The sequence below is a fragment of the Dendrobates tinctorius genome, unplaced genomic scaffold (genome assembly GCF_039654945.1).
Source record: "Dendrobates tinctorius isolate UK_male_01 unplaced genomic scaffold, ASM3965494v1 ptg000011l, whole genome shotgun sequence".
NCBI lineage: Eukaryota > Metazoa > Chordata > Amphibia > Anura > Dendrobatidae > Dendrobates > Dendrobates tinctorius.
Genome location: NW_027361679.1, coordinates 39,293,733 through 39,305,788, shown reverse-complemented (window position 1 = coordinate 39,305,788; position 12,056 = coordinate 39,293,733). Strand labels below are relative to the sequence as shown.

The following is a 12,056-nucleotide window of genomic DNA, read 5'->3' as shown; positions in this document are numbered from 1 at the left end:
GACCTAGCATAGGTGATCAATAAACGATAAAGTACTGGAAAAGTCCTCAATACAGGACCTGAGGTCAAACCTTCTGTCATTTTTCATTTGTTTGTGAGAGGGTGCTTTTGCATTGTGTTTAGGCACCCATTCTGTGGTCTAGTTGGGGCTTACGTACAAACACCCCAAAAATGGGATTCGGGCGTATTCATTGATGGGGCCATAGACTAATGATGCTGACAGAGCAAACGTGCAGACATTCATCTGTCTGGGTGTCAGCCTCCAGTAGGCTTACACACCCAAAAATGATGCATGTCAGAGCGCACATTCACTCTATCGTCACCACTATCAATGCTTACATCCGAATACTGTTTTGCTGAGGGTTTTGACTTAAGCAACAAATGGGTTCACTAAATGGGTGCCTGAACACAATGTGAAAGCACCCTAAGCCTCATTGTCAGAAGCTGCCATAAGAAGAGAACCTATCTTGTCCTCTTCATGTGTCAGTGGTTTATTATAGTCTTATGTTTCCATATAATGAGAACTTACAGGTGTCTCTGACATACGAGTTGGTGTTATGGCTCCTAAATCTCAGATTCCCTTTCCCATGTGACCTGTACATGAAAGAGGACATCAGCTGTTAGTCAACCTCATTACCTATTTCTGTAAAAGCCACGGCACTCTAATTCCTATATCCTTAGAGAATATAGGATGAGTCTGGGTAATAATAATAATAATAAATTTTATTTTTATAGCGCCGACATATTCCGCAGCACTTTACATTTCAGAGGGGATTTGTACAGACAATAGACATTACAGCATAACAATAATCACATACAGTAGATTATAACAAATACCAAGAGGAGTGAGGGCCCTGCTCGCAAGCTTACAGTCTATGAGGAAAGAGGTAGACACGAAAGGTGGGTGGTAACAGTTGCCCTGATTGTATGGACCAGCCATAATGTTAAGTGTGTAACAGTACAGACACAGAGGGCTAATGGATGCATAAAGCATGTGGGAACATGATGCTGGGAACCTGGTTATGGTAAAACTTTTGGCTCTGCCACACAGGGATAGGTTAGGTTAATGTGTTGAGGCGATAGGCCAGTCTGAATAAATGCGTTTTCAGGACACGCTTAAAATTGTGGGGATTGGGGACTAATCGTATTGACCTGGGAAGTGCATTCCAAAGAATTGGCGCGGCACGTGTAAAGTCTTGGAGACGGGAGTGGGAGGTTCTGACTATTGAGGATACTAACCTCAGGTCATCAGCAGAACGGAGGGCGCGGGTAGGGTGGTATACTGAAACAAGGGAGGAGATGTAGGGTGGTGCTGAGCCATGGAGGGCTTTGTGGGTGAGGGTAATAAGTTTATACTGAATTCTGGAGTGGATGGGTAGCCAGTGTAATGACTGGCACAAGGTAGAGGCATCGGTGTAACGATTGGTGAGGAATATGATTCTGGCTGCAGCATTCAAGACAGATTGGAGAGGGGAGAGTTTGGTAAGAGGGAGACCGATTAGAAGAGAGTTACAATAGTCGAGACGAGAATGAGTAAGAGAAACAGTAAGAGTTTTTGCAGAGTCAAAAGTAAGAAAAGGTCGAATTCTAGAAATGTTTTTGAGGTGCAGATGACAAGAGCGAGCCAGTGATCGAATGTGGGGGGCAAAGGAAAGCTCGGAATCAAGTATGACCCCAAGACAGCGGGCATGTTGCTGGGGAGTAATAGTAGAACCACACACGGAAATGGCAATGTCGGGTGTAGGTACATTAGTAGCGGGAGGAAACACAAGGAGTTCAGTCTTTGACAGGTTCAGTTTCAGATATAGTGAGGACATGATATTAGACACAGCGTTTAGACAATCGCCAGTGTTTTCTAGAAAGGCTGGCGTGATGTCAGGAGAAGAAGCGTATAATTGGGTGTCATCAGCATAGAGATGGTACTGGAAACCAAATCTACTGATTGGGTACATGGCAGATTATCAGTATATATCTTTACAGTCCAGTATCTTTCATCTTTGGGACATTAGGTAGTTTAAGGTTTTAATGTGATCCTATGTGTAACGTTGTTTCCGAACTCCATCCTACTGTGTATTCTGTCACAATCGGCCATATTGGAGTCAAATTTGCCACAGAAAACAAGTTACTGTACATTGCAGATGCCAGTTAGTGCAGGTGGCACCTTTCATAACACCAGTCTTTGTACAGCCAGGGCCATATTGCTGCTGCTTACTACTTCACATCCATTTCCAATTTTAGTTTGAAGGAAAGAAAATTTAATTTCTAATGACCAAATCTAGATCTTTACTTTTCCTTTAAATGTAGAATGTCGATGCTACAGTCTTATTATGCAAATTGATTCATAATGTGTTTTTTGTTTTGTTTTTCAGACCTTCACTAATGAAGCCCATTGTGTTGAAGACATTTTGAAGGTTTGTAGGATTTATACACTTTATCGCCATGCAAAATATGGTCTTCGTGCTATTATCAAGCAATATTCTTAGGGAATCGATCATGTAGAGAGAACACAAATGCTAGAAATATAGCAATGTTCAGTGAATTCAGAATACAGCGATTCTGTCTCAACCATATCATTAATACCAGTGATGACTAAAATTCATTTTCTCATGAGAATGTCAAATGTTGAGATATAACAAGCAACAAATGAACAGTAAGTTCTTAAAAGATGTGTTGGGAGCAGAGAAATTGCCTACTGTAAGAAGCTGGGTGTTTGGAATAGGCCTAATTGTGATGGGTCGAAGACTGGGTCAGTACATCTCCAAAAAGGCAGGTTTTGTGGTGATCCGCACTTTCAGTGATCTGTATCTACAAAAGCTAGGTAACCACAGATTAATCATAAGTGCCCGCAGCTCATTGAAGTTTGTGGGGAGAGTTGGCTAGCCCATTTGGCTGATCTCACAGAAAACTTGCTGTAGTGCAAATTGCTGAAATAGTTGGTACTAGTGGCCAAGAGACGGTTCAGAGCACACAATCACAATTTTTTTTTTTTCATGTCTAGCTGGTTGCTTGGGAAAGTGGTGATCGTGAGATGCGCTATGGAATTAAAGGGAATCTGTCAGTAGGTTCAACCTTAAACAATCTGAGTGCGCCAATTCTGGCACTTAGCCCCTCTCTTCCCACTCCCGTGTAGCGGTGGGATGTGGGGATAATAAGGGGTTATTGTCACCTTGCTATTGTAAGGTGACATTAAGCCCGGTTAATAATGGATAGGCGTCAATAAGACACCTATCCATTATTAATCTTTTATAGTTTTAAAGGGTTTAAAAAAAAGCACACACATAAGAATAAAGTATTTTAATGAAATAAAACAACACGGTTTTCATTTTTTTATTGCACTTCCAGATCCAAGTAAAAAATAGACCAACCGTATACTCCCTGTCCGACGCAGTCCAATTAATAGCGAGTGTCCCAAGATGATCTCCCCTATAGAACAGTGACATCAGGTGATGTCACTGCTCTTATAGGGCCTCCCAGTGATGAACTGACAGGAGACAATGCCTCCTGCAGTGCATCACTGAGGTTACCTGAGTTCAGAGTCTCACTTTACAGCAATGCTGCGTGAGGGCTAGGGTTACGGGACCTCTTTCCCGGCGGAGGATTACCTCTGCCTGTCATTTCATCGTTGGAGCACCCGATGTCCCTGTTCTATAGGGGAAATCGTCATGGGACCCTTGTTATTAATTGGACTACGGCGGAAAGGTAAGAATAGGTTGGTTTATTAAGTTATTTTTATTAAAGGCGACGAGGGCTTTGGGGATTAGGTGATTAGTAAGTATGTAATCTATGTTATGTGTTGTATGTTCTGTATGTGGGTTTTTGTGTTTTTTCTTTTTTTTATACATTCAACACGTTAGCCGGATGATGGGACTACTACTGTCCCATCATTGGCTAATGCGTCACTCACTGTCAGTGTAGCAGGCATAGCCCCGGTAACCCGTAACCGCACGCACGCACGCACGCACGCACGCACACACACACACACACACACACACACACACACACACACACACACACACAGCCCCGGCAACACGCACAGTCACCGCCCACACACCTTGCATGCACACAGTCACCGCCCACACTCTTCCCCCCTCCCGATCTGCAGCATTTCATCCGCATCAAAACCGCAGATCTTTTTTAGACCTGCTTTTTTGCTGCGGATATTCCTGATTCAATGCAAGTCAGTGGGTGCAGAAACACTGCAGATCCGCACAAAGAATTGACATGTTGCGGAAATGAACGTGCAGCTTTTACCTTCGGATTTTTCCGCAGCATGTGCACACCTTTTTTCAATTTACATAGGATATAATGGTACTGTACAACCCGCAGGGCCAAATCCGCTGCGGATCCGCAGTAGAATCCGCAACGTGTGCACACACCCTAAATATGCCATTACACATGTGTATGACCTTTCAGAAATTTCAGCAAAATGGTAGCAACCTCTTTAAAAGCTCTGTAGAAAATGACACAATTTTATGCAGTTCCCAAATTGTTAGTTTATAGTGATTAGGTGATGTCTAAGGTTTAGCAGCACTGCACGTTATTTTTTTTCTTGAAGACTGTTTTCTGACTGTATAACCTATAGATCACATTCACATGTTCAGTATTTATAAGCCAAAACAAGGAGTCAACCACATACAGAAGTGATGCCCATGTTTCTATTATACTTTTCCTCTGATTCTATCGTTCCTTACTGATGTACAGTTGTGGCCAAAAGTATTGACACCCCTACAATTCTGTCAGATAATACTCAGTTTCTTCCTGAAAATTATTGCAAACACACATTCTTTGGTATTATTATCTTCATTTAATTTGTCTTAAATGAAAAAACACAAAAAGAATTGTCCTAAAGCCAAATTGGATATAATTCCACACCAAACATAAAAAAAAAAGGGTGGACAAAGGTATTGGCACTGTTTGAAAAATCATGTGATGCTTCTCTAATTTGTGTAATTAACAGCACCTGTAGCTTACCTGTGGCACCTAACAGGTGTTGGCAATAGCTAAATCTCACTTGCAGCTAGTTGACATGGATTAAAGTTGACTCAACCTCTGTCCTGTGTCCTTGTGTGTACCACATTGAGCATGGAGAAAAGAAAGAAGACCAAAGAACTGTCTGAGGACGTGAGGAAGCATGAGCAATCTCAAAGCTACAAGTCCATCTCCAAAGACCTGAATGTTCCTGTGTCTACCGTGCGCAGTGTCATCAAGAAGTTTAAAGCCCATGGCACTGTGGCTAACCTCCCTAGATGTGGACGGAAAAGAAAAATTGACAAGAGACTTCAACGCAAGATTGTGCGGATGTTGGATAAAGAACCTTGACTAACATCCAAACAAGTTCAAGCTGCCCTGCAGTCCGAGGGTACAACAGTGTCAACCCGTACTATCCGTCGGCGTCTGAATGAAAATGGACTGTATGGTAGGAGACCCAGGAAGACCCCACTTCTTACCCCGAGACATAAAAAAAGCCAGGCTGGAGTTTGCCAAAACTTACCTGAAAAAGCCTAAAATGTTTTGGAAGAATGTTCTCTGGTCAGATGAGACAAAAGTAGAGCTTTTTGGGCAAAGGCATCAACATAGAGTTTACAGGAGAAAAAAAGAGGCATTCAAAGAAAAGAACACGGTCCCTACAGTCAAACATGTCGGAGGTTCCCTGATGTTTTGGGGTTGCTTTGCTGCCTCTGGCACTGGAGTGCTTGACCGTGTGCATGGCATTATGAAGTCTGAAGACTACCAACAAATTTTGCAGCATAATGTAGGGCCCAGTGTGAGAAAGCTGGGTCTCCCTCAGAGGTCATGGGTCTTCCAGCAGGACAATGACCCAAAACACGCTTCAAAAGCACTAGAAAATGGTTTGAGAGAAAGCACTGGAGACTTCTAAGGTGGCCAGCAATGAGTTCAGACCTGAATCCCATAGAACAGGCACCCTTCAAATATCAGGGACCTGGAGCAGTTTGCCAAAGAAGAATGGTCTAAAATTACAGCAGAGCATTGTAAGAAACTCATTGATGGTTACCGGAAGCGGTTGGTCGCAGTTATTTTGGCTAAAGGTTGTGCAACCAAGTATTTGGCTGAGAGTGCCAATACTTTTGTCTGGCCCATTTTTGGAGTTTTGTGTGAAATGATCAATTTTTTGCTTCATTTCTCTTTTGTGTTTTTTTTCATTTAAGACAAATTAAATGAAGATAATAATACCAAAGAATTTGTGATTGCAATCATTTTCAGGAAGAAACTGAGTATTAGCTGACAAAATTGCAGGGGTGTCAATACTTTTGGCCACAACTGTAAAACAGAGACGAAATACTGAACTTGTGAACGTGATCGAAGACTGGTAATCCCTGGTGAGAAAGCCCACATGACCAACTTGGTGGCCTAAGATTTTGTGCCGCCTGCTACATTGCATCATAATACTAGTGAATAGGGTCACGTTGTTACCCACAATAAACTCTGCAACAAGCAATCCCAGCTTCACTCCATTGAAGCAAATAGGGCTGAACTTCAGCTCATCTGTAGATGCCTCTGGTGCCATTTTTGGAAGAAAGTGGCTATGTTTTACTAATTCTGGATAACCCCTATAAGAACTTGAGTTATGTTGTTATTAATTGTAGTGGAGCAAAGTATATAAACCAAACTTTAAGGCGTCCTCTGAAGAGGTAATTAGAGATGGTATCCAAGACATTGCCTGACTATGTTAAATTGGTTGACGTGTTCCTCCATTGCTGTCGCAAATGACCTGTGTTACTGCTATTAGTTCTGATTTTTACATTTTTGGGATTTCTGACTGCTGGATTGTCATTGGATCCCATTTCAGTAGGTATTGTGCGTCATATGACATTCACACATTGGGATCCTCTATCACACTTTTGCTCTCGGTTTGATTTCATATTTTTATCTGGCACGCAGTGACTATCGACCATATGTGTTTGTTTTTTTAATGTTTAACTTTAGATGTATATCAACATTTCTTTAATTTTCTTTAGGAAATGACCCATTCATGGCCGCCTCCATTAACAGGTATCCATACTCCAAGCACCGCTGCATTTCCAAATAAGGTTTGTCTATTCATTCTTTTATGTTTTTATACATGGTGTTTGTTGACCATCTTTGCCTCTTTGTAACTTTCTGTATTGGCATACTGGATCTGCAATATTACTGGCAGGGTGCAGCCAGAAAGCAAGTATGAAGCAACCTAATAAGAAGCCATTAACTTCATAAAATTACACAGTGACGAAACATGCATGGTGAACAGTGTAAACACTGCCAGGTTCTTGTTGCTGTTGTAATTTCTATGGCTGATCTTTTTGTTTGGTGGGGAGAAGAGTTCTGGAGTGGTTTATATATAAACAGTGGAATGCTTAGCTGACCTTTAGGGTTCCTACATATGGGGGATGCTTTTGTGACAAACAATTGTATCTAATGTGTATGGCCAGGTTTAGTCATTTGATAGGCTTTTCAGGCAGTTATTAGCTGCATACAGCTGATTTAGGGGTGATGAGAAGGCCATCAATGCATGATGCCAGGAATATGGAAAAAGATGTGCTCCCTTTCCACGTATTTTAGTTTATAGCGTTCTGTCTATGCCAGACGTGCCCAACCTTTCTGACCTTGAGAGACACATTCTGCTCTGAGAGGTCACGTCCAAATCCAGCTCCTGCTCCACTCGCTGTAGTGACACCCAGAACCAGGGCTGAGGAGCTGGAGTTGGTATAAAATGGACTGACTCCAACTCCTAAAATATATAATAAATTGGGTGCAGTAGTACAATGCAGGATGTGCTGTACATTATTTTCAGAATTTGGGAGAGTTCTGAATGTCCTATAAATGTCTGTTCTATTCCTGATCTAAGGATCTCAGTTTTTAGTTGAGATGAATCTGTGCTCAGTAGTGACCAGAGCTGGGGAGTCTGACGTTTGGCTTACCACGACTCCACATCCTTGCCCAGAACCCCTTGTTACCGGTATAAGGACAGCCAAAGCTTTTCCACTGAAATCACACCAAGGCAGTATGCCAAGAGTCCAAGGTTTCCTATCTTACCCTCCACTAGATTTGCTCTTCTGTGCAGGGCTACACAAAAGTCACCATCTAGAGATCTACTGTTAATAGCTGTCTAGCACTAAGCTGGAAGTCAGCCGCAAGCCACATGTGTTTTTCGAGCTACTTGTTTGGGACCCCTGGTCCTAGATCATTAGTGCAGAATCTGTGGTCCGCAGACAGTGCTTTTTACACTTAATGTGGATGCATGTGATGCAGTGCTGTGGATAGGATATAGTGAAGCTCTGGGAAATTCTCATGTCTCCATCTATATCCATCTATTAGATGTAATCAGATATTACTCCTACGCAAAAGCTCATTTAACATAGACAAAAACATCATTAAGGCCGCAGTTGCTCATCCATGTTTCACGGTCCGAGTATGGACCGCAATGCACTGACTGGCCGTTGGTTTCCTGACTCAAATTTTATGGCCTCATAGGCTTAAATGAGGCTGTGGAGTTCAGACCATGAAATACATCTGTGCAGTACCAGCTTTACTATAGAGATAGTTGTGGTATATATTCTCTATATCGATATATAATCTCCCTTCAGGTATTAAAAGCTGCTGATGTAGCTCTAGGATACATAAAATAATGGTTATGGTGACTTTTCTTCACAGTTCCAAAGTACAGAGCATGTTTATTCAGTCACATTGGGCTTATAATGGTGCGTTTGAGTGTTGTGCTATAATTAATAAAACCATTTTTTTTACCTTCAGGATAGTCAGCACGTTCCATCTGTCAAAGTGAACCAAAGTAAGTCATGCATTTAGATGTATAAGAATGCCTATGGGTGAGAAACAACTGATATTCATAGCGGTACTCTGGGGTTTTTAGTTATGGGGCAAATTTAATGGTACCTAATAAGTAGCTGGCCTTTTACTTGCATTTGAATTACCTTTTTGATTAGCTGGTCAAATGTCAGTTAACGAATGTACCTAGAAATTAGCCAGTGATGCTTAATTTTTCAGACTGTGTCCTACTGATGTCTATGGACATGCCATCAAAAGTGAAACTTCAACATAACTAGTCACATGTAGATCACTTGTGCAAAGAATTTAAAGAGCTATGTTTGAGGTCAAGCCATGGTATCTGCATACCGATTAACATAAGTTGTGCAGTGATTGCAAGCTGCAAGATCTAAGAGGCCAAGCCATGTTTATTAGTGGCACTGGGCAGGATTAGAGCTGGAGCAACAGAGGCATTAGATTTTCAGCTTAATTTACATATCAGAAAAGAAGAGTAAACAGGGTAAGCCCACAGTTGGGTAAAACTCTAATATAGGAGACAGTAAAAACAATAGGTTTGCTCACCTTTGGTTGTGTGAAGACACAACCACTATAAAGGTTTAGATAGCCGGCTGAAGCTGCTTTGTGGCTACAGGAAGAATCCACCAAAAGGCAATTACCAAAACAGAAAAAAACACTGGCATCTTTATCAAGAGTGGTTTTTTTTTCTCCCTACACTTGAACAAGATGCCAGTACGGCATTGAAATGCGTAGTGGACAATAAAGAATCTTCCAATGAATATTGCAGTAAGAGGCTTTCCAGAATTGCAGCCAATTTTTAAACGTGTTTTTTTGTCAGTTTTGGTAATTTTCAGTAAAGGAGTAAAACTGGTCATGTAACTGTAATGCTGGACTTGTCTTTTAAATGGCTACATGCAAAGATGAATATTTTCTGGGGTGAAATCCTGCTGACAGATTCCCTTTTGAGGTCCGTTTACATAGTTCTTATTCTTGTTTCCCGATAATCATGCAGTGTAAACTCTGCCAGTCATCTGACAAACTAGGAAAATGATCGTTCAGCGATGGAAACAATCTTTTCCCTTTTTTTTTTTTTAAAAGGTCATTGCTCTCGGCAGTGCATTGTCCTATATATACAGGACATGTGTTCAAAGAGCAAAGGCAGCCTATTACAACGATCTATTACCAATTAAGTGTGGATATTAAATGCAATCTGTAAAGCGACTGCAAATGTTGTCAATCAGCAATGGTTTAACACCACCAATAGGCTGGTGTAATTTAAGCCTTAAGTTCCCCCCATAAACATTAGACTAACGTCTAACCCACCAATATCAACATGTTTGGTCTACAGCCTTTTGTGTATGGGGCCCCGGTCACTCTAGAGTGTAAACCCCCCAATACACCTTTAAAAGGAGTTGTCCGGTCTAAAGCTACAAGTCTGGAATACGCTCTGTGACTACAGACATGTGAATCCTCACATTGTGCTTGCTGTGAGGATTCTCCAGTGTCTGCACCAGGAGCCGCGGTCATGTAACCCCAAGTATGCAATATGCATACTCCCGGCCACATTCCAACTAGACTTGATTCCTGCCTCGATAAATACACTTGGGTGTGGCCTCATTCACTGCATCTAGTTGGAATTGTGGGCAGGAGAATGAGTATTGTCACATAACTGCCGCTCCTGGTGCCAGTACTGGAGAATCCTCGCAGTGCACACAATGTAAGGATCCACAATGTGACTGCAGACTTTGTAGCTTTAGACCGAACAACCCAGTGTTAAAATGAAAACTCTAAAATCATTCACAATGTTTTTATGGTAGCTGTCTGGCCTATCTTCTATATTTCCACCAATGATGATCATTGGAAGCATTTACTTCCAGATCTGTGAATATGAGCTGCTGTTTTTGTAAGCTTTGTAGGCTTAGAGGTAATACGAGCCTGGAACTATTAGTTTTATGTACTTTTAAAATGCCATTAACCTTCAAAGCGCTGGGCATATGAGATGGAGAATCAGTCAGCTTTTATGACTGATTTTAGAAAATATTTGCATTTCCCATAAAATAAAAATTTTGGAGCATCTTTTCTTAGACCTGTGCCTCTGTGATTCCTTCTCGAAATATAAGAATATATTGACAACCGGGTTTATCACTTGGGGGTCCAAACAGTGTTACAGGTGTCACAATGTGTAGGGGAATGGTAACACCTAGTTGTGTTATATAAAAAAAAAAAAAGTATAAATATAAAAAAGTTCTAGTAGGAATAATAGGGGGATGGTCCAGTTCAGAAATTTTAAGTAAAGATGCTCCTCAGTAACAATCTCACTGCTGTTGAGTGGTAGCCGTAGGGTCCAGCAAAGAGATTATTAGATTCCATACCCTAGAGGCAAGGGATCTTCCAGTGCAGAAAGCAGGATTAGTTTGGGACAGTGTTTCAGGGTCAATATTCTATTCTGACACTCCATTTTTAAAAAATAATTTCTCCGCTATATTTCACCCCACAATCTATATTTGCATGTAGCTTTTTTGAAGACAAGTCCAGCATTACCGTTACATGGCCAGTCCATTCCTCCATTACTGAAAAATCAGCGTGTGAATTGATATGCAAAGGAGACTGAAGAGCACTTCAGAGTGTAGATCTGAAGTTTCTGCCACTCCAGCTCTATTCCCCGCCCAGCACTGACCGCCTCTATCCTGTGTGACTTCAGGCAAAGGAGCTGTCAGTCAAGCCCAAGGAAGCGATGCTTTGCGGGGAATACATCTGCATTGACAGAGGCCTACAAATGGCTCTTCAGCCTCATTTACACATTTCCCTTTAATGTAAAGTATCTTTATGGTGATATTTTGCTGCTTGTTATTGCTAGTTTTCAACTTTAGTTTTTCATATTTCACGATTGACCCCCTTCAGATCCATATTGCTTGGCAACTCTTTTGGCAATTTTTCCACATGTAACTTTATTTCATTTGAAAGGCTTTGGCTGTTTTCTTCCTTTCTTGTTAGTTCAGTCTCCTCCAGAGGAAATGACTCATTTATTTTTCTTACAGGACACTATGACAACTTCTCAAAAGTTTTTCCAAGCCCACATAAGGGATCATCGTCGTAAGTCATTCTGAGGTTTTTTTTTTTTTTTTTGCAATGTTTTGGTAAAACGCAGAAATCGGTTTAGAAGTTTACTACAGACAGCTGTTGGACAGCACTATTAATAGAAATACCCATATTCAGCATGCAGTGACTCGGAATCTCTTAGAATTTTGATTCACATGAGTTTACCAAAATGTGACGCAG

General features: G+C 41.3%; 1 protein-coding gene across 4 annotated transcripts in view; it reads left to right on the top strand.

Moving 5' to 3' along the window:
• AFF1 (ALF transcription elongation factor 1) overlaps positions 1-12,056 on the top strand; it is a 121,602-nt gene that overhangs the window by 81,719 nt on the left and 27,827 nt on the right. For all 4 annotated transcript variants that reach the window (XM_073541427.1, XM_073541437.1, XM_073541428.1 and 1 more), the window contains 4 exons: positions 2,369-2,410; positions 6,977-7,048; positions 8,748-8,784; positions 11,816-11,870. In XM_073541427.1, the coding sequence (XP_073397528.1) occupies positions 2,369-2,410; positions 6,977-7,048; positions 8,748-8,784; positions 11,816-11,870 (206 nt within the window). The remainder of the gene's footprint in view (positions 1-2,368; positions 2,411-6,976; positions 7,049-8,747; positions 8,785-11,815; positions 11,871-12,056) is intronic.